The sequence below is a fragment of the Battus philenor genome, unplaced genomic scaffold (assembly GCF_028537555.1).
Source record: "Battus philenor isolate CCGP_79_NKW_IND1 unplaced genomic scaffold, ilBatPhil1.0.hap1 SCAF_19, whole genome shotgun sequence".
Lineage (NCBI taxonomy): Eukaryota > Metazoa > Arthropoda > Insecta > Lepidoptera > Papilionidae > Battus > Battus philenor.
Window position 1 is genome coordinate 9,097,071 of NW_027181681.1, and position 22,969 is coordinate 9,120,039.

Consider the following 22,969-nt stretch of genomic DNA (forward strand, 5'->3'; position numbering starts at 1 on the left):
TTCAAGGAAATAACTAGTACCGCTGCATTTCCTTTGCCTGTTCTGCCCAGGTCCGAGGTAGTTTATTTTTGACATCTTGGTAAAAATAGTGGTAATTCATGACATGTAAAAAGAATTTTTAAATTTGTTATTTTACTTTGACTATAAAATGATATCAAAGGTGTGTAAAATAAAAACATACTTTCGACAAATTATAAAGCGTATTTTTTTTTACGTCGCAATATTAGAAAACCCAGATCCATTTCCAGTACACACCACTTCCACCACACTTTACATAGTATCAACCCTTACTTACATTGCTTACGTTGTAGTGTAAAAGAAGTATTTCACATGTGTTACATGGATAGCTATTCAATAAAATATTTTATCAGTAGCTAAATAGTTTAGGCAGTTCCAATCATTAATTATTATTTAACTACCTATTACGTGTTAAAGCCACTATCACCTAAATTCCATAATTATTGCCGACTATGGAATTGCCTTCTTTCTTGTGTTTTACAAAAACGCAGACGATGATCACGGGCTCTTGCATTACCATCAATTATCGGTTATGAGTACGATTTTTAACAGCACTTATATAAATATTCAAACGTATGATGTTTATTTTAGGTAATAAATTATAATAAATATATAATAATAAAAGGAATGTAACTTAAAGAACATTTACCATCCTAAAATGCGTTCATCGTAAATAAAAGGGTTTACAACATATGCATTTATTTTAGCAAATTTTAACGTTTATTATTTTGAAGTCTGTAGTTCGTATTCCGTTTTTACCAATTTGATAAATGAAATAAAAAAAGCACTGACATGTATTCGCTTTTGAGCATTAATTTTGTATGCAAATGTAGTCTTGAATTTTAATTTGACGGCACGCTTCCGACGTTTTCGCTATTAAAGAAAAATCTGTAATACTAATCGCTTTGTTCATTATTTATGTTGCTTTGTCATGAGTTTTGATATGAGATAATATTCATCTTTGTTACCCTGGCAGACCTACTGTCAAAAATTATTGAACTGTCTGATAAATTAAAAATTAAATTGTATTACAGAGTAATAAATTTATGTACTATTTATTTATTGCCTAAAAATAAACAACGAAAAGTAAGTTTTCTGTACCGTTTACTACGAAACTTCAATAATAACGTGATTATATTTTCATTCATTCAAGGTTTATGTTGCGATATTTTTTCATTTCATCCTAACACACTTTCAATGGTTTCAATTGATTACAAATGTTTGTTTTAATTTACTCCCGGATTTAGTTGAGAAAACAAAATTATTGTTTGCTATTTTACCCTATTACTGTACCACTATTTGTATTTTTTTCTTTTTACATTTACGAAAATATGAAAAAATTATAATCCGAATTGAAAAAGAGAATGGTCGAATCGTTCCCGGGCTTCGCTAAGCAACACATTAGGCAATACATTTCTATGAATAAATCATCAAAAAATAAATAATATTTTAGGAAATATCCTTGCAGATACTTTAAATTTTAACACTCATCATTCACCTTTAAAATTTTGGGGTCCTAATTTGCTAGAGTGGTAATGTTCCTAGTTAAGCCTCGCACTAAATTCATTTGCATTAATTAATTAATCGTAATCATTGATTATGAAAATTGTTTTATTAAAATTATTTTACTGCGTTATTTGATAAGTACTATGCAAAAGTAAATAAACTAAACCCATAAAACAAGGTAACGCAAAGTGCATAAAATAAGATGAATAAGTTTTTAATTAAGAAGAACTAAACTAGTTCATAGACGATATGAAAGTAAGAGAATAGCTTAGAAACCGTTCTTACTTTGAGTTTCTAATAGTTCTTTTTGTTATAACGTAATAAATATTTTAATGGATTAACGTTCTATACTAGAATATATGGATTAACGTTCTATACTAGAAGCTTATGTTAATCGGCCGAGTTTAAAACTTAGTTACGTACTCTACAAGCAGTTGTTGTTAGATCTAAAACAATTCTAAAACAGACGTACACAATAAGCGGTAGCGTTAAATCATTTACTACATTTTATTTGTATCGTGTTCCATATTCTAATTCTGAACATATTTAAATTATTTTCTTACCGGTACTCACGAAATTCGATAAGTTTGCGGTTTAGTTTTTAAAAGAATTACTGTTTTCAATTCGTAGACGTTTTTTAGTCATACCGCCGTACGTTGACCCGAAACATCACCCACATAAAGTTCATTTTGAATATGCTCTACAAAGGCAGCAAATAGAAGCATTAGTTCTAATCTAGCGTTCATATTAAAGCTTTTCATCTCTCTAAACACAAATAAATTCGGCACAAACCCGGTAACTTACTCTCTGGTTTAAACGTGACTCGGTCTGAAATAATAAAACCAAACATTAATCTCCCTGCATTGACGAGTTTTTGCCAAAGCTCTTTTTCGATTTATTTTTATCGCGTCTGTGCGTACTTAGAGTAAAATCCTTTTTTTAATCTATCGTATTGTTAAAATGAGTTTTAACTACACGTGTCACAGGATAAAGTTAATCTTTTCAGTATATTTAAATAATTTTGTTAAATTTTACATATAAGGTTATATAACTTGAATGAGTATAGTTTCAATAAGGTTTTTTTTGTTATAATTTCTTGACCAATTTCATACCTTCTTCGCTACATTTGATTACTCTTTAATGCATCATGACAAAATAAACTTCTTACCTTTATTATCGAAGACGTGGTATTGTACATGAAACAAAAACAAAACAAAATTATTAATTCAAAATTAGAATATAAATATAAATACCAAATCAGTGATAGAACAGTAGAAGTATTAAAAGAAAAAAACGAGTAGATGAGCATTGTCATTTTTTGTTAATTGATATTACATATTTACCGACAATTTATGTAATAAATATTTACATGTAATAGTCAAAGGCCAGCCATATTGCGTGCAAAACAGTCGATCGCTGGGGATTTGGGGCTCTGGAACAAGAACAGCCTAGGTCATAGTAGACGACCTTTTTAAGGTTGTTGTAAGAGGCTGGATGCTCATGAAATCTGGGATAGGTCCATGTCCAGTTGTATGTATAGTATGTATGTATGTATATATATATATATATATATATATATATATATGTGTATATATATATATGTATGTATGTCCAGTGAATATATTACGGCTGAGATAACGATGATGATTATCAAACGTCATTAAAACAAAAGTTTCTATTGCAGATAGGTGGATATCATGCACGTTTTACATGATTTCCGTCCACGTGATAAAAGTGTACCAGAGATAATCAACATACGTCACATATGTTTTAGCGATCACAGTTCACTATATAATACTTAGAGAGACGTAATACGAAAATAATACTTTTTATACGAAAATTTGTGAACTCATAGTAGCCGGAAGACATTATCCGAAAGTTCACATATTCAGACACAGTTCAGATATTGGTTTCGTAACGATGATATGTCACTTTTCGTATATTGTTAATGTTTTCTAATCGTAAAAAGTTTCCACCCATTTCACAGTTCTAGCAATTACTTAGTATAGTTATAGTGAATATAGAAGAGGGTCATTAAATCATATATTAGTAAATTAACACACGCATAAATCAATACTCTTTTTTGTAAAATTAGGATTTCTTTTAATTTTAAATATTTATTTAAATTAAATACCTATGCAGTTCTGCGTAATGTTTATGGTTCTTTCATAACCTTTCATAGTGTACGTCCATACAAGTATGTTATAAACTCACAACTTTTTTCATACATTTCTAATACAAAAATATGCAACGATGGGCTTATAAAGATTTATTACTACACATAAATGAGAAATATCCGAGATTCGATAAAGTAGTCTATTGCAATCTTGACAAGCAAGGCTATCTCTACTCCGTTATAGCATAACGAAATATGTTTTACTTTCGTACGTGCATGTAAAATAAATCTTCATGTTCGCGAATGGTTATAAATATCACATCTTTCAATGTAGAAAAAATTCAGCTGTATAACATATAAAACATTGCTTTTTATTTATTTTTGAAATCGCCGGTGAATTTATGAATAAAACACAATTGTATCCGGCTCTTTAATGTACGTACGCTTTATTTTAAACAGTTGAACGTATACTGTTAATGTTGTTAACCGTTCGTTTTATAATCGCAGCATAAAAATATTATTGAATTTATAAATTAACTTATGATTCATTTTTATTAGTATTTTAAAATTGTACAGATCAGAAAATTAGTTCTAAGGAAACTTAAAAATTTATGATTCTAATACCTTATTAATATGTAAAATAAAAAAAATCTGTTTACGATAACTTATATATTTGTTCTATGATAATATGATATAATTCTCTAAGTTGTAAATTTTTTTTAACATAAATTACTGTCTAAATTACAGATGAGCGATGTAAAGACCTTGTCTCCTAAAACATTAATCTATTTAATCTTATTAAACAAAATCTTTATTAAAATGGTTGGAACGGCACAATAGTAAAGCAATCATTTATATCACTTATATAAATGCTTTTTTTGTTATTTTTTCTTTATATTAACTAATATAAGCAAAATATCAACAATAGGAGCCCTTAATTTCTTTTATTGCGGGACAGGATGACTTTGTACAGCCTAAATTGTATTTAAAGGACCTATTTTATTACAAATTAAAATGATTACAAATTATTAAAACTGAAGTATCGAAATACATTTTTCAGGTTCAGCAGGTTTTATTGTTTAAGTTGCGTAGTAAAAGCGATTTAGTTTATAACGGTTAAAATCAATGAACGCTGATTTATTGTCGGAGATAATTTTAGCTTAAAATACAACATTTATTTTTTTATTTATTCGATTTCAAAAATAAATCTCATAGAAAATTCTTCGTTTTAAAACACACTACGATGCATGTGTGATTCCGACTAAACTAAACATTAAAAAAATGTGGTTAATAAAAAGTGAATTTTTCATAACCACGTCATCATTTACACACAGATTCATACAGAATTGGCATTCTTCGGTTTCAAGAACATCTCTAATAAGACATTAGAATTAATTAATTGACAAAATTGAGAGTCATTAGATTCTTTTATTATATTACTTTTGTTCCATTGCCAAAATGCAGTGACAGTTCACAACGTAATAAGTTCAAGTGCTTCGGCAGCCAACAAATTTTTTCAAGACGATGCGACGCATCTGCCAAAGAATTTCAAACAACATTCAGATGAATGGCATCAAACGAGACATTTATTTTTATATATTTTGTAGTTTTACTTTTCTTTGCCTTAATCATAAATGGATCGTCAATCCTCATTTTAACCTATTGACTCCAAATGATATCATAGCATAGGCCTCCCCCATAAATATTTTTTTTGGGGGATATATTATAACCGCCATGCTTGGTAGGCGGGTTGGCAATCGCCGTAGTACTTGCAACTTGTTTGTGAGCAGTGGCAATCCTATATAAATATGCACAAAGTGTGAATTATGTAAGATCGTATCCCGGGAATTGAACCTGTGACATACGATCGCAAAAAGCAAAGTGCAAAGGGTATAAAAGGGTGCAAAAATATAGTCTAAACGACTATAGATTAGGTTATCGCTGTGCTAGGGTGCTGTACCAGCATTAAATAGATATTACGATCTATATAAAGCTCTAATATTTTTTTTATTAAAGCTTATTAAATAAATAATCACGCAGTAGAAAATTCCGAACAATTGGTAAGAAATTTGCAAAACTTCAGTATAAGAATTTTACTGCAGATAATATTTTGTAAACAAAAATATGCATACATAGTCTCGTTAAATATTATGTTGTCATATAGAAGGAAGCTACTTAGTAAGCAAGGTTCTTAGAATTTCTTACCACCAAAATAAAATCTCTTTTGACTCATTCTATGTTATATTCTATCTTAGCCTACCGTGCATAATATCCTCAAAAGATATTTTATAAAATCAACTTTGATTTAATAACGGGTAGAACTGAAATCCAAAGAAAATTCTGGAACGCTGATGTAAATCTCATCATAATTATTAAATTAAGCGCAAAACATTTTAGTAACCTTTCATAAAAAATGAACTCGTTAAAATATTTCTTTTTTTAACTTTGTTTACTTTTCACTTGAAATTCTTTTAACCCTCGCTCGCTTTTGATCCGACAGGTAAAAACTGAATTTTAAAATCATATTAGTTCTTTCATCTGATAAAGCAGTGGCAGCCCAGCGGTAGGGGACTGAGACTTGCGATTGTAAGTCACGAGTTCGATTCCGATTTTGATTCTGGTTCCGAAAACGATATAATTTTTTAACACTTTGTACATTAGTTGTATAGCATTACCACTGCTCACAAACAAGTTTGACAGAGGATGGACAGCTGGGTCCTGTGCGTACTATAACACAGCGATGGCCTACTCGTCTGTCAAATTTGGCGATTATGATACTCGTATATCCACCCATAGATATCTATGGGGGAGGTCTATGCTGTGATATCAGTGGGCGTCTATTGTCTAAAACGACGATCAGGTAAAAACCAGGTAAAGTTTTTTATTTAAAAGAGCGTTTTTTTTTAATAAAGCATCTTTTTTAATGTATTTTACTACATTTACTAAAATTATCTGTATTTATTGTTAAAAAGCAAAAATGTACAAACATGGGAAAAGCATGAGTTTCAAAAGTATAAGAGACCCCAGTATTACTTATCATTAATTATGTAGTGATCTTCTTGTATTGTAGTCGGTTTTTTCTTTACAAATCTATGAAAATTAAATTTATTTCTTGTAATCAACGTGACATTGGTATTTAAAGTATTAATGTCTATTTATACATAAAGATCATCCATCTTTGTATTATTTAAAGACAGCACAAAAACATAGTCAGCAGGAAGAAGCCTATTAGAAATTTAACATTATGATTTAAACGACAACACAAATCTGTTGTGCGTGAATTGTTAAACGCGCGTAGTTCGAAGCAAACTATTCAACGCGAATAATTCGACAGTCATCACGTTTTCAAACATTTTTAATGCAAGTATTCATAACAACCTATTATGAAATAATGGAAAAAGGTAAAAAATCAGTAAAGTCGTTTTGAAGTTATGGCGTGACCAAGAGAATTAATTGTTGGTCAACGCTAGGTCACAGAGAATTAATTGTTTATTTAAATATATACTTTTATATAGACAGAGCTTTACTCGTCTAAGGATTAACATTTCGAATCACATAGAAAAATGCGTGCGCACGACTTCTGTGTACACAAAACAAAATGTGAAACGTGCAATCATCAAACGTACATCAATAATTCTCTTGTCACTGAGCTAACATTTAAGTGGTAAAAGGAATACGAAACGATATCAAGGGAAAACCTTACGATTTATTCTTTCGAAAATTATATTCATAGCAATATTTTCCGACGTCTTCAACAATTTGGGAAGTACTGATTCTACGCACGAATAAATAAAGTAACGTTCAGCAAGCTGCGCCCTTGATTATGCCCGAAAATTGTTTTATTCCTCCGGGGAAACGTTCGTTGCTTCTACCGAGGCAAAATATTAATATTATATTTCAACAATATCAAATTTCAAAAAAATATAAATGAAAATATAAATGAAAATATAAAAATATAAATGGTCCTCTAAGACTTTTGCTACCACACGAGCTACTTATTTTTCCTGTTTTAAAATTACGAATTATTTAAATGTTTAATAAAATGTACAAATATGCAATATATAATATAACAAAAGAATAATTTGAATATTTTGGTCAATTTGTTAATTACAAAGTGAAACTAAATTTAAAAATAAAAATGTTAAAATCTTGTAATTTGTAAATTGGAAATAAAAATTGTAATAAATTTTGCTTAACATAAAGAAACAGTGAACCGTTTCATAGAAGAACATTATTTTCAGCTGTATATATATTTCTTTGAGGACCGGTTTAAAGTGGCCTGTACCCATTTAGCTTTTTTGTATGTCGCCTACCCACTAGAACTTTAATGTGTAACTCTGTTGGACTATGTCAGTTGCTTTTGTAATCGTTAACATAGTCCATATACCTTTAATCATTCGTACCCATGTGTGAAAACATTTTAAATAGTGACGCGTTTTTTAATGATACATGGAGAGAAGTAAAATTTTTACAACTCGCACTATGTACTCTCACATATAAAATAGGATTTACGTGAGAGACCGAGCAAACGTACGGTTAATTGGCTCAGGGTCTCGTTTATTGTTGATTTTGTTTACTATTCGTGTAGATGTAATGCTTTTTCTTTAGCAGTTTTATAAGCGAAGGCTTTTTGTTAAAAAAAATTAAAATTAAAAAGTAAAAAAAAATCCAACGCTTTTATTCGTCCGCATTTTGTGTGGTGAGAGAAAGTTTTTTTTTTGAACCCTGTTTTTACTCTGCAAATTCTGAGCGAGCTTAGTAATGTAAAAATACCCGCCGCATAACCGAGATCTTGTTATGTTTTCTCTTTTTTTTTCAAAATTCTTTATATTTTGTTTTGTTAACATGGCCTCAATGTAGTTTATTGATCTTCTTATTATTATAATAATTTTCAGCTATAAATGCCAACTGCAAGGCGTAGTAATTATTTGAAGGTCGCCTCAATGACCTGTCTTGTATTTGTCAATATTTATTGATTATAAATCCTGAAACTTCTATAAATATATAATTATGACACCTACATAGTATATATCTACAAACTACCGACCAGTTGACGAACAAAATAACATTATTATCGAACCATGATAAAAATGATTTGAGAGTGTATCAGTTATATACAAAAAGTAGCTTTAGTTATTATAAAGATTGTGTTATGTAAATCAACGTTAAGTCATAATCAGGAGAAAGGGCCGATGCCAGCTTATCTAAAAAAAAATCTTTAGCACTATCCTTTGATGTCACCTGCCAACATGAATACTTCTTTTTTTCAAAACGATCAATCAACGTTGGATGTTAAAACAAATTTTAACACATATTTGATCACAAAATTTGCAACTTTGTTTTGAAATCAGCCCATTGCAGTGTAATCAATATATTTAGGATTTACACAGGTTACTGAGTAACAAATGAATAAAAAAATGATAAATTAAAAAATTATAGTGAAAGTAAAAGAAAGAACTTCACGAAGTGTAGCTTTTTTGAAAGGCAATACTTTTAAAAAGCATTACTGGATTATTTAAAAATAAAAAACATTACCGGATATCGGATTAGCCATTACCTTTTCTGAAAGACTTCGGCTTGACGCTTGACGTTGATTTAAGCGACACTATGTATGTACTTGCTTAAAATGGATAGTAAACAATAAATAACTTTAATATGTAGGAGTCTGAATTAATTACGTCACTTAATATTTATAAAATCATTGATTTTTGGAAAGGGTATACATTAATTGAAATTAAATGAGCTAGACATTGAACTTTTTAAAGTTTTTACACGTATACCCAGTCGTACTGCATGTTATTCGCCTAAAATGTTAATAACTGTTCACAACACAATCATAATAATACAAAGTAAACTTTAATCTAAAGAAAATGCTCTCAAACTTCTCGAGTATCTCGCGGGAACGGAAAGCAAAGCGAGAGCTCCTGAATGAACCGCTTCTTAGAAACTATTTCCTGCATCTTCAATCTCACAATTCCTTTATTATCGACTTGACCCCGTTATACTGCTTCCTTTTGTAGATTTTAACTCATTTCATACTTTTACAGACAAATATTCTCGTTAACTACATTTGGTCGACGTGTGTCATAAGTAATCATTTGGTTACATGAACATCATTTTTAGAATCATGAGCTTGGCTGTAAAAGCCATCATCATTGTGTCACTATCAACAGACGACCATTTCAAGGCATAGGTCATATCCAAAGATCGCCACATTTACCCGTCTTCCGCTGCCCGAATCCAGTGACTTCCCGCGACCTTCACATCGTAAACACGCACTAAAACACACACGTCGGCACTAAAAGTTACATAAATATTTACAATTGATCTTCAAATTTGGTTTTTTAAGGGAAAACAATCCCAGAAAACGTTAATTGAATTTAATCATTTGTAATTTTTTTATTATATTCTGAATCATAAAAAAGCAAACGAAAATAGATCTTATAAATATAATTTTCATTTTAGTTTAGTTTATCTGGTTTTTTTTTTTTTTCTAAATATCTTGACCGTGATTACAACTGGCAAAAAGAATTCCATGGCTATGAACTTTATGTTAATAATTCGAATATAGGAATATTTTCGTTATTTTTCTTGCCTTAAAAAATATTTGTTGTGTACATTTAATTAATTACTTTTTGTTTATGGTAGCGAAGGTTCTTTCAGGCCTGGACGAGGTCTGCCATTAAAAGGCAATATGGGGTTTCTACCTAACTAAAGCTCCCTCGGTGGCCGTTTTCTGTGGTATGTATAATATAATATTAATCCAATGAAACATAATTGTTATGTAGCCCACAAAGATAATCGCATTAGCAATTTTTTTTAGGTTCATTATTGATTCCATGTATCTTATATGGCCGCGATAATTAAAAAAAACAGGTAAAATAGTTAAAGGAAAATTACATTATCATTGTTTGAAATGACGGCCTTTATTCTACAAATATATTTCACGTAAAACTGTTACGATAACAGTAAGCCAAGTTCCGAGGTATGAGTCTTTCGACCTTTGGGTGCGAGCCAACGCCCTAGAACCGAGGTTCATACAGGAATTTTGCTAACAGAAGGTTTATTTTTCTTTTGCCTATTTAAGAAATCATTTACTGTAAGGATTTGTCTTAGAGAATGACGTATATAATTAGGTGATATAGGTGATATAACGCACTAGCCTATTCTTCTTTTGTAGAACATTTTGACGCAAGAGAATTATGCTCATTATTTGGAATCACGACATATGTGTATATTCAAAAGGAAAAACGTAATCTTCTCTACACGATGGCATTCACAACGTTTTATATAATCCATCCGACGCGCGCCGGGTTACATTGGCAGCGCCTACTTTATTCTATTTGTATAAAATGTTAATATTTTATTAACGTGACCTGGCATAACAAAACAGAACATCGCCTCGTGTCGAGTTTAAAAACAGTGCTGAGTGAAATTTGATAAAACTGTCTTTCCATCAAGTAACATTTACAAATGCGGACTCACTATTTTTATGTTTATTTATTTTTTATTCTGTCGAAAGCAGTAACCATGGTGGCACTCGACGAAGCTATCTAGGCCAGGAAATTGTCAATTTTTAATGATTTTTTTGCTACTTTTTAAATACATGAAATATTGTCAAAGTTGCATTAGTATTGTGTCCTATATATATCATTACACAACCATGAGATATGGTTGTATAACACTATTATTATTGAATGGATGAGTAGTACATGAAAGTTAAAAGACTGTTATTAGATACAAACATTAATTTAAAAGCTAAACGAAAATAATTACACAAATTTTAATTAAATTTCGTATACCCAGGGAAAACAACTATTGACTAATTATAGTCAAATATATTTTAAATATAAAAATCGCAAAGACCTTGTTGCTCTTTCAGTAGACCGCGTTATAGAAATCTTGTGTATTTAGTTAAAGCTTCACATTTGTCTTGTATTTAGTGACTCAAGATAATTATGAAGGAAATGTTAAGACATTATAAACTGTGTTATCGTGGAGTTTCTTTCTGCATCATCTCCACATCTACAACACGTTGCGAAGTACAGCTGAGTGAAATATAAAATGTTTTTAAAAAAGTTGAGGATAAATAAGGGTTCTATTAAAAGTTCCAATGATGAATAAACGAATTTTATCTTTAGATATAGTATAAAGGTAAAATTGTATAAATAAAATGAAATGTCCGGTGTCTATAGAAAAATATTATAATATTATATCTGACTTGATAATCCGTAGCTAGGCCGGAGAACTGCTTAAAAGAACAAAAAACCAACCGGATGGAAAATTTTTAATTCTCGTTGATTTGATGGTGTATTACTGATTGATGCTGTCAGGCTCTATGTTGCCTTTTTGTTTGCTTAGATATCGAAACGAAACCATGTTTTTATCTTCCTGGAGCTAAGAGGGCTAGTAAAATATCGTACATCTAGAATAAACGTCCTCTCGTTCCCCTATCTTTGGGAAGGACAGGGTCGTTTTTTGTCTTATTAATTTTTTTTCATTGTCCTTTTCATTTTCATTCTCTACTATCAGTCTTCACAAACTAATTTCGTTCCATTGTATCTTTCTACAATTCATTGTCTTTCTTTTTCGCTCTAAATCTCATTCATACATCGCCTTTTATTTCTCTATTTTACAATTTGGTTTACATTACTTCACATATTTATTAACAGTTTTATGCTTACTCTATTACACCGCTTTACTTGTTTATATTTGTAAAATGTTTAACCATTACTTTCGGAAAACCACCTTGAATGGGGGTTGAATATTACCTTGAAAATCAATTACGAAAACTACTTTGTGTCTAAAGCTAAATTAGCTTGTAAACAGCTGGTTGTCTTAAATACGGTCAGGCGGTATTTCACTCCAGAATATTTGGTTACTCTGTACCAAGTAGAGCTCTGGTCATGTGTGGAATACTACTGCCACCTTATGCACTGACATGACTTATTCTTAAAACAATTCAATGAACATTTCTAAATTTAGCTAGTTTTTAAAAAAAATATATTTCATTTTATTTAGAGAATTTACATACGACTTAAATGATGGAGACACATTTTAATTACGAAAAGTTTATTTTAATCGTAATTACAAAATGTATTGAAGCGCTATTGATCTTTTGTCTAAATTTATAAGTATTTATGTCAACAACAAAGTGAGATTATTACACAAATATTATCTGTTATAATTATTTTTTAAATTATATTTTGAGGCCAAAACAACAGATTAAGATATGTAAATAAATGTATGTCCGTGTGTGTGTACGTGTATAATAACTTTGATATAATTTTTATGTCAAATAGCTAACAAGCTACATTTTGTTTTGCAATAAATACAAAAATCCTGGTAGATAGAGAACATTGTACCTACTTTTAACAGTAATTTTGTCGCTAAGCAACACTCTGTTTAGGATTGGCATCGTAGATAGAAAGGTTACAATGTTAACAAGATGTACCCTCTTACGTCCCAAAGGTAACGAGCAAATTGATATGGGTAGGGTGCGTGATTTACTATCAGGCAAATGGAGATCATAAGGAATAACAAGGCGATTGTACAAATATATAATAAGGAATAAACGATACAAACGACGCAGCTTGAATGACAATACTTCCTCCTTGCATTGTGTCCCTCAATACTGAGGATCGTGACCATCTTTTAAAAGTTTATCGGGCGCAATAGTACGCCATATATGCCGTTTTAGGCAGTATGTTGCTAGACCAGCACACGTGGCTCCGGTCACGTGGTTGCAGGCTATTTACTTTTCCGGAGATCAAAAATTTTTTACAAGCTTTACCGGTTTACCCGGTCATGTGATCAAAAAGTCATACACCTACTCTATGCGTATAATACAGGGGAAAATAGTCAAACTGAGTTCCGTCGGTAACGATCCGTTTGTTCTATGAGCTCGAAATTCTCAACATTTATCTTTAAGTTCTAGTCGCAATCTTATTTAAGAATATGGAGCAGGTGTCAGCGTAATTATTGAATATATACACAAATTTCTATGGAGAGCAATAAAACATTGCATTCGTACTACAGAATTGTGTTTAAAAATTAATTTTCTTTTATTTATAATTCAGACACAAACCCTTTCGTAAAGGACAGGGTACATATGCTCAAAACCTCAACCGCCATTTCGTTGACATTTGGAATTACGTGCGGTTTTGGCTGCCGCTTCAATTCGTTCATACTTATCATTAAAACGGTAATTGAATTTCTAAGAATGTTTTTACTAATTTGAATTATGAGGAATTTATTTTAACGTGCCATGTCATGTGTGTAAAAGAGATTGAAAAGACTTCTAAAACAATATAAGACCTTTATCTAGACCTTTAGAATTTAATAAATATAAACTATGAGTTTGGCTTTGTAATGAAGAAAGTAACATTATAAATGTAAATATTTAAAAAGGAAAAAAATGTAGATGTTCATCAAAGCTCGAAATTGTAAAACTGATATTCTCTTATTCGTTTTTTCAATTCAACATTGCGGTCGGATCGGGGCTTGTTGTTATCCACCTATTGTAGCAGATAGATCGGTTGATTAAAATATTTGTGTTTCCTCTTTTTTTTCAATTTCTATTTACCAGACCGAGCCACAACAAGGCATAGTTATGTATAAAGATGATCATTGGAAATCGGTGTAAACGGTTTAAATGGGTGAATTTACATATAGTTCATTAATTAGCAAAAAGCTTTTAAGCTTTCATAAGGTTTTCGAATCATCCTGTATAAAGTGACCAAAATGTCACATTATTTTTTTTTCTATTGAAACGGGTTAATAACATTTGACGGTACGAAGATTGCAGGTATAGATATTACATAATGATTAATTCTTATTGTACTAATCAGATTCATTTTGCAAATAATTTTCTTGTAAATATTATCATTACATTGTTATTATTTCTCATTTTTTGATACTTTGTACTATACATTGACATCAAATAAGATATATATGCGCCCCTTGAAAGCTTTTAAACCAATTTCCAATCAACCTCTATATTGTCTTGTCTTGGTATAGTACGACTTTGATTTGATAACATGTATGTACGGATGAGTTTGGTTGCAATATCCCAATTTAAATGTTTTATTTTAATTTGCACTGATACAATTAAAAAAACAGGTAAATATATTTGTTTTTCTACAGGTATTATTAAAAAAAAAACAATGCTATGTGACAAAAAGAAATTCCAAATAAGAGGAATTCATCGTAAATTTCTCGTTAGCATAATTTCAGAAAATTCAGAACAAACGTAGACAAAAATAGGCCAAGGGTCCAGGCAAAGTTAATTGAATCACTTACTGTTTTAAAACTTAAAATCATGTAATCAAAAATCAAAAAAATCAACGTCTGCTTTTGTGAATGTGTATAGAAATCTAATCAATTTTTTTTTTATAGTTCCAAAACGTCCATATTATTACTCCATAAAATATGGACAATTACACCAAAAAATTGATACATAACATTTTCTTCAGAAAGGAAAAGAACGTGCTTTAAAACACTTCTTCCGAAGTAGCCGTACTTCGGTTACTGTTACCTGGGAAACAAATATACCTAGAGACACAACAAAGGACGTAAAATAAATGTAATGTCTCTTAGTTACGGAAACCAGGCAACATTAAGATAGATAATTACTACAATCGATGAAATAACTATAAAACATTTAATATTGAATTTGTATCCGATGAAGGTTAGACCGGTGTAACCGCACGTTTGTGTGTGATTGAATGTAAATCAATTCTTGGATTACTAATCACAAAGTGAGTTTTTTGCATGTCTAGCCGCTTTTCAATTAGATAAAAGTGTATCGTATAATGCGACGTTGCCACACTGTATGGTTTATAAACCATCTCGCCGATCGACTTATTCAAAGCGAGATCATAAATTAGTTGGTGGCCTGCTGGGAGAAATGTTTCTCTCCGCATGCTCCCCAAGGCGTTGGTTCACGGTGACGTCGGATATTGATAGCTACCAACCAGACTTCATTCCATTCTTCCTATTAACGTAATTAAATCGTTATATCGTATTTTATTTTAAGCAAGGCTCGAGAATCGATTAATAAGTATTCGCCTTTTTATGTATATCACATAAGGATAAATAAAAAATAATAAGTATAATTAAAATATAATAAAGTAATAATAAGCTTTCGGGTGATAAAGAAGTTATTTCTTTATTGCAACTAGAAGTGAAAAATTGTTCTCACAAAGTAAAAATTCTCGACATGAAAATGTGCTGATGGCCAATCCCGAGGAAAAAAGTGGAACTTAAAAGGTTCAAAGTTAGGGTCAAAAAGGTACCAGGTTTATAAGATCTCGGTAACCTTACTTTGCAAATACGTAATTTATATGTAACCTTTGATTGTGATTCAATTCAAAAAAACACGCAAAATATATCAGTTTAAAAAATAATCAAAGCCGGTAGTACACTGTCGTACAAGACATAATTTTGTCCCAGTTTCTAATGAAATGAACAACCCATGTTCAATCCGACCTAATAAACAAGAGGAGCCGTCTAAGCGGCGACAGAGACGACTTACATAACTGTTGATAGCATAGTATACGGGTGAAATAGGTCAGTTAAGCATCATGCTTATACAGTGGAACGGCGTTAAAATAATAATATAAATACATGGCGGAAAAATATCCTCAGCAGTGTGTTATAATAGAGTTATAACGATTTTGTTTATATAATTATCATAATATTGGTGACTACACCGAAATTTCGGAGATTCTCATTTTTTCGATTCGTCTAACACCGTAGGAAGGTCTTAGAGATTCGTATGCTCAGGCAGTTCAGTCGACAAATATCTCTTTTCAATGCCATAGCTGCGTCGTTATTTACCTTTCAACAAGGGTTAAATCTTCCGAGAATTACTTTTTAACAATCAGGTTTAAAAAAAATAATATTTAAAAATAAAAATATTTTTTAAAAACTAATTAATTCTACAACGCGGTAATGTTGACATACACAACGTTGTTAGAAATTAATGCTAGCAAGTCTTTTGTTGACGCCTGGCAGATTACTACGTTGGCATCTATTCTGGAGGCAATTAGCAGTACCCACACATAGCTGTGTTCCGGTGTAAGGATGTCTAATAAACTTAATGGACTAATGAGATATAAAATTTACATTTATTCTTTTCCTTAATATTACATAAAAAAACCCCATTTTTAATATCACGTCGTCTGCAATAAGACTGTTGGTAGAGCTCATCTATTGCCGCAGCGGGATGCGATATTTATATTCACATCACGTTTCATACTAACGAATGGAAACAACCGTATAATCTATATCACTATTCGAAGTTTTATAAAAAAAATTATAGCAGAGACGTTCGCTTCGTAGCGGTCAACAAAAACTTGACGTAGACTAGATGGTTCCATTAAAGGATTTCAACGGCCTTTAACTGCTATTAGCGCTGTTAACTGCTATAAGCTATGCTACCTTTACATTTGCTAATTGTTTCTATGAGGTCCTTTTTCAATATCGATCAATAAGGCAATTATCACATAATTCATTTACAGGGTAATTGGTTACACGTGTAAAAGCTATGGAGGGGTAAATGTACGGCTTATTTATATAAAAGAATTAAATTTTTTAAAGTGATTACTATGTAATATATTATTACCAAAATTTATTTTCCTATAGGAATGAGAATAACTTTTGAAAATAGAAAGTGTGTACAGAAAGATATGGAACAATAATACGTAGTAATTCGAATTTTGAAAACGTTTTTCTTACTTTATCAATATTAGGTTATTTTATTTTTCCGAAACCATTTTTTTATATAGGGATGGATATATATTAATTGGCAGCAAAAAATGATATATACTTACCCTGTAGTAGCGTTTTTACGAATCAATCATCATAACTGTCGTGTTACAAAAAGCTTTCAAATAAAAAATAAAAATGTGGACTACTGAAAATCGTAGCAAAGTTTTTTTGTTTATTGCATGTATAATATGTGCTCGTGATGCTGAGAAGTGAGAAGATACATTAGTATAGTGTTGTTACTGATTAGGGTTATCTTCAAATGGATTATAGAAACTATAAAATTCTACTGTTTGACAACAGATAAAGGTTTCCTCGTGGTGGAATACGTTTTATTTAAACGGCAGGAATGTATTAATAATAATAATGGGGACAAAATTTGTCTCTCCGTAAAATTCTTAAGCTTTTTATAGAATTTTTTTATTCCAGAGAACAGGGAGAAACAATTTTTTTTTAATAGAGGCCTACTTCGCGTTCATATAATATGAAAAAGTAAAACATAGCTCATAATTAAAAGAAGTGTTAAGAATCTAAGTGTTCCTTATGAACACGTTTCTTGCCTTTTGTTATTTACTTGACCTCATTACTGTACGTTGTTTGGCAAGGCTTCGTAAAATAATTTTAAATTAAAGCAAAAATTTTAAAAAATATGAACAAAAATGTGACTTAACTAGTTTTTGGTGATATAATTGTGTAGTCACTATAATGCATATGACGTGTTAGTGATAAAATTTCATTCAGATTAGCATCGCGGAAAGATTCCTTGATCTTCGGAAGGAGACTTGAATAAAGTTAGTAAGAAGTCGAAGATCATCTAATAGTTAACTTAATAAAGAGGCATTTCTCAAAAGAAAATAATTAAATAAGCATGACTTTGGCTTTACCCATTCTAATAAAGTTTCAGGTCAACATTGTATCATTGTCAATCAAAATATCATTAACAATTTTCCAACATACTATTAAAAAGACCATGTCTAGATAGAAGAAACACTTCGCATTACAAAATCAAGATGTAACATAGTTTTGCTGGAGTTATTACTTAAATGTAATTACATAACAGTAGAGTGTAAGAACTAAATTACATAAAGGTTTCGAAATTTTTTTACATGACAGGTAGTTTTTGTGAAAAGAAACTTCCATATCAAGGCTGAAAAGGTTCATCATTCATTCGCGAGTGTAACGTATCACTTACATTCATAACGTTTGACGTGTGAGCGATAGGTTTTAACGCGACGTTTTTTGTTCGTCCTTTCACTGAAATAGAGATAGAAATTCAATATTCAATTACTTAGAAGCGTCATTATCTAAAATAAGGCCATAGATTGAAGCAGACGTGTTTGCTAGTGATTAGTTAAGCAAGGTCACCTGGAGTACAACTGAAGGTCTTATTTTAGTGTCGATATTCGCAGGTAAGCACTACGACCAAGAATAAATGCAGCGTAGCACTCAAATTAATGGATTAATTACGTGTTCTCATATTTCATATCAGTTTTTCTTTTAAAATTAAATTTGACATAAATATCACACAAATAAGTTAGATCATAAATCAAGTTTCACACGTGCCGATCAACTGAATACTTTTAAATTATGATATAAATAAATTAAAAGTGTGTTACTATTATTATTATTAATTTTATATCTAAAATCAAGAAGAGGTGTAAATATTTATTTATTTATTTACACTTTATTATATACAAAGTCTATATAAAAATAAAAAATAAATGTAACAAAATAGCACAGACAAAAACTAAAAAAGAAGAATTTATGCAGGTACAAGAGGCTTTATTAAACATATATACATACACAAATATACAAGCATATACATACACTTTGAGACACTTATCATACTCAAGACTGTTTATCTTTTATTAACTAAATGACCTAAAATGTAAGATTTCTTACTATACTAAAACCAGTAAATATTTAAGAATTTTTATAGGTAAAATTGATTGTAAAATAGAGGGTTATTTTGTAAAGGCACGGGCCCGACTTCATCCAATAACTGGGTCGGTACACGGATCGGCTTGACAGAGACAAGACGCCACGTCGACGCTACAACAAAAGCATCTTATCGCTGCCGGTTTCTACGTGTGGTGAGTAGTATATCCAATTACTGGTGCACAAGCAATTCATTTTTAAAAGCACGTAGAAGTCGACGAGGGAAGAAAATATATATATATATATTTTAAAGTTTTCTCATATTTTGTATACAATGGTTTCTTAAATTGGCTTGATTCACGCAGTACGTATGATCGAGACAGAACACAAAGTTAAAAAAGTTAAGTTATCACATAAAGTTTAGCTTAACATTGATAGACAATTATTCCTAGCTACTCGTAGTTTTTTCTTCGGAAGTAATAATTAGTTCAGCTATAATACAAGACATATTTTGTATTTATTAACATTATTTTCTAGTCACCTATGCATGTAAAGAAAAGAATACCAGAGCCTAAATTGATAATTGAAAAAATAGGAGTGCCAAATTTTAAATTAAGAATTCTAAACGGGCTAAAATAGTTGAATATTTGTAAGAGTTAGTTATTTAGTAGATACATTAATCATTTCAATAAAAGTCACAATAACGACGGATAAAATTCATTTAGATTTCTAAGGTGAATTTAATTAAAAGGAAAGTATTGGTTAGCTTTGGCACCACGGCTCCATTGTAAACACAAGATAAAAGTTATTGGTGATAATTTTATTTCAAAGATGTCCCCTGAGGGCGTCCTTTTATAAAGAAAGTGCTCGGTGTCAGTTACAAATTGCTGCTCGACGCCACAGTTAACAAGCTACAAAGAAATGTCAGGAAGTCATTGCAAGCCCTTACTAATTAGGCTTTACCGTATAATTGGATCACTAATTATAGACCGTGGCTTTGTCAGTTTTAAGGTTAAAATTTCCTTTTGTGAAGCTCTTGAATTTTTAACTTTTTACAAAATAAAAGACTATATCAATCATATTATTCTTTTATTTCGTTATTGCAATTAATAAATATAACGATTTAAAATGCGCTACCTCTTGTATTGTTCGACCAAGATAAAAAGAATATAAGAACTTAAGCAGTAAAAAAAAAAAACAGAAACATTGTAAACATTAATTATAATTTTCTTTAGTTTTTTCAACTCATGAATTACGTAACGTCACCACTGTTCATAAAAGACAGAAAAGAACATTCTAAGAAAACCTTCGATTTCAATGATCAATAATATGAATAAAATGCGGCATCTACTAATCATCAACAGGCTTCTGAGGTACCATGATGGTATGCTCTCTATAGCAATACGCTTGTGTCGTAGCAATGGAAATAATACGTGATAATAACAATTATAAATATAATAATGCTATTAAATTAAGGAAAGGAAACATGTTTCTTTTTTTGTAATAACTAAAAGCGTTGATTAAACCAAATTTTATAACTTTCTTTTCCAAAATTGTGTTTCGAAGTGTAAACAGAATGATAATAAATTATTGAATAATACATCACTTCGGGTGCTCTTGTGTGAAAGCATATGGTATTTGTTCCTGTCAACTGTCATGTTACCATAGTATTTGCCGTAACAAATCTCTTTTCGTAAAAAGCTTTAGTAAAAGTGATATTTTAGTCTGTTCAAAATATTTCGCTAAAAATACACATTCTATTTCTATATTTGGTAATAAAAATAGAAAAGTTTTGATTGAATGTTTGAATGTTATGATATTTTATTTTAGTTATCAGAAAATCTAGTAAAGCTGATTACTTTAAACATTGTGCATCATTTCACGAATGAAAGTGCTCCGCAAGTGTTGCTTAGTTTCGTTTCTTATATTCTTTTTGGTATATCGTATTTTAATTATTTCAAAGAGAAACTAAAAATCGATTTTGATACGTTTAAAATTTTTTTGCGTTTTTAAAGGAAACAATTATTTCATTTAACTTTAAAAGAATTTTATTTTTAAAAAAATATATTTAAACAATAACAAATGATTTACTTAGTTTTTTTTTCGTCAAAACACAGGGTGAAGCGATGTGGAGGAAGTACAAGAATTATGGACTTACAAGTTTGGAGAAATAACGTGTTCTCAAAAATAAAGTGAACAAAAACAGCCTTTAAAGTAAAGTTAAATAAGGGTTTTATTTAATTGTCCTGTTTGTCAAACGATTCAAAAATTTGACAAACCGTTATCGAACTGACAAAGCGTATGTCCAACGAGTGTGGTCGTGAAAGAAGAAGTTACCGGACCTGGTTTACCTAAGATGGAAATTACACAAATTATTTCAATAAAAGCGCGTACTCAAATAGATATCACGGACATTTCTAAGTACAGAAATAACTACTCCAACTTATTGTTTTCTCATAATTTCAATTAAAACTATTCCTATTATCTAAATTAAATTACGAATGATTTTGAATTAAATTTTTTGGTCTTTGCAATTGGGTTTTCATGTATGGTTTCCCGCAATTAGGAAACATGTTGCAAAGTGAATTTTAAAATTGTTGCTGTTTTACTCATTGTTCGTAATAATAATAATAAAAAAGCTTGATTAAAAAATAAATGTGACACGATGTACTTTTTTGAAAGCCGTTAATATGTTATAATTGTAATAAAAACAATTCTCCGAGACACTCCCAGAGACACTTTGTTGTAAGCACATTTTAGTCATAGGCTTAAGATCACAATGGTTTTATTTAATCACACTAAACACTGATAAATAGTTTCAAGAAGAAACATGATTCTTAGAGCAGTAAACTTGCTTTCATATTTGAATCCATTGACTCGTGGTTGTGCCTAGATTTATTTTCATAATATGTTCTAGTGCTATATTGCTAATTATAATATGATTAGTCAAATCGGTTCGTATTTAAAAAAAAAGTCGCATATAAATATTTTCAAGGAGCTTGAAGTTACTGGCCAGGATATGTTTCTAAATTTCGGAGCTAGTACTATGGAGATAATTTATATTGGTTATTATGAGTCTTAATGAAAATGGTAGTAGTCCAAAAGAAAATATATAACGAAAAATAATCATGTTTTATTTTCGCCATAAAACTTAATCGCTTAAAGTTTCACGAATTAGACGTAAAAATTGGCTGAAAATACGGGTTCGATTTTTAACTTTAACCCCTGGAGTTTGGCGAAACGTTTCAGCGACTTCACAAATGCTTCTTTAAAACTAATAAAATTACTTTTAATTATACCGTTAAATACACCGTTCCCTGAGAAATATTTTTTTTTAATATAAAGTGTGGTCTCATTTGTTGTAGCTGTGTTTTTAGCTAACATGACAGGTAGTAGGTAAACTGACGACAAGGAAGTCGCTTAAGGCTGGCTAGATATTGTGGCAATCTTACATGACTGTATGAATAAATGCAATAAATATGCCGGGTTGAATGTTGCTTAGTACTAATAGTATTCGTATGATTATGCTTAAGCCCTTAATAAAAGAATGTTTGGCTACATATCTTAAGAACAGTCTCGTTGTATGCGAAATGTCTCCTCATTCTCCATCTATATAGTGTTAAATAATCGTAAAAATATTTTTTAGAGATTAAAACTACTACCGTTTTTTATTTAAAACTT

General features: G+C 30.4%; 1 protein-coding gene across 1 annotated transcript in view; it reads right to left on the reverse strand.

The window, feature by feature from the left end:
* Ptp36E (protein tyrosine phosphatase 36E) overlaps positions 1–22,969 on the reverse strand; it is a 96,696-nt gene that overhangs the window by 15,215 nt on the left and 58,512 nt on the right. Inside the window, exon 3 of the mRNA XM_068764037.1 lies at positions 2,329–2,352. Within this exon, the coding sequence (XP_068620138.1) occupies positions 2,329–2,352 (24 nt within the window). The remainder of the gene's footprint in view (positions 1–2,328; positions 2,353–22,969) is intronic.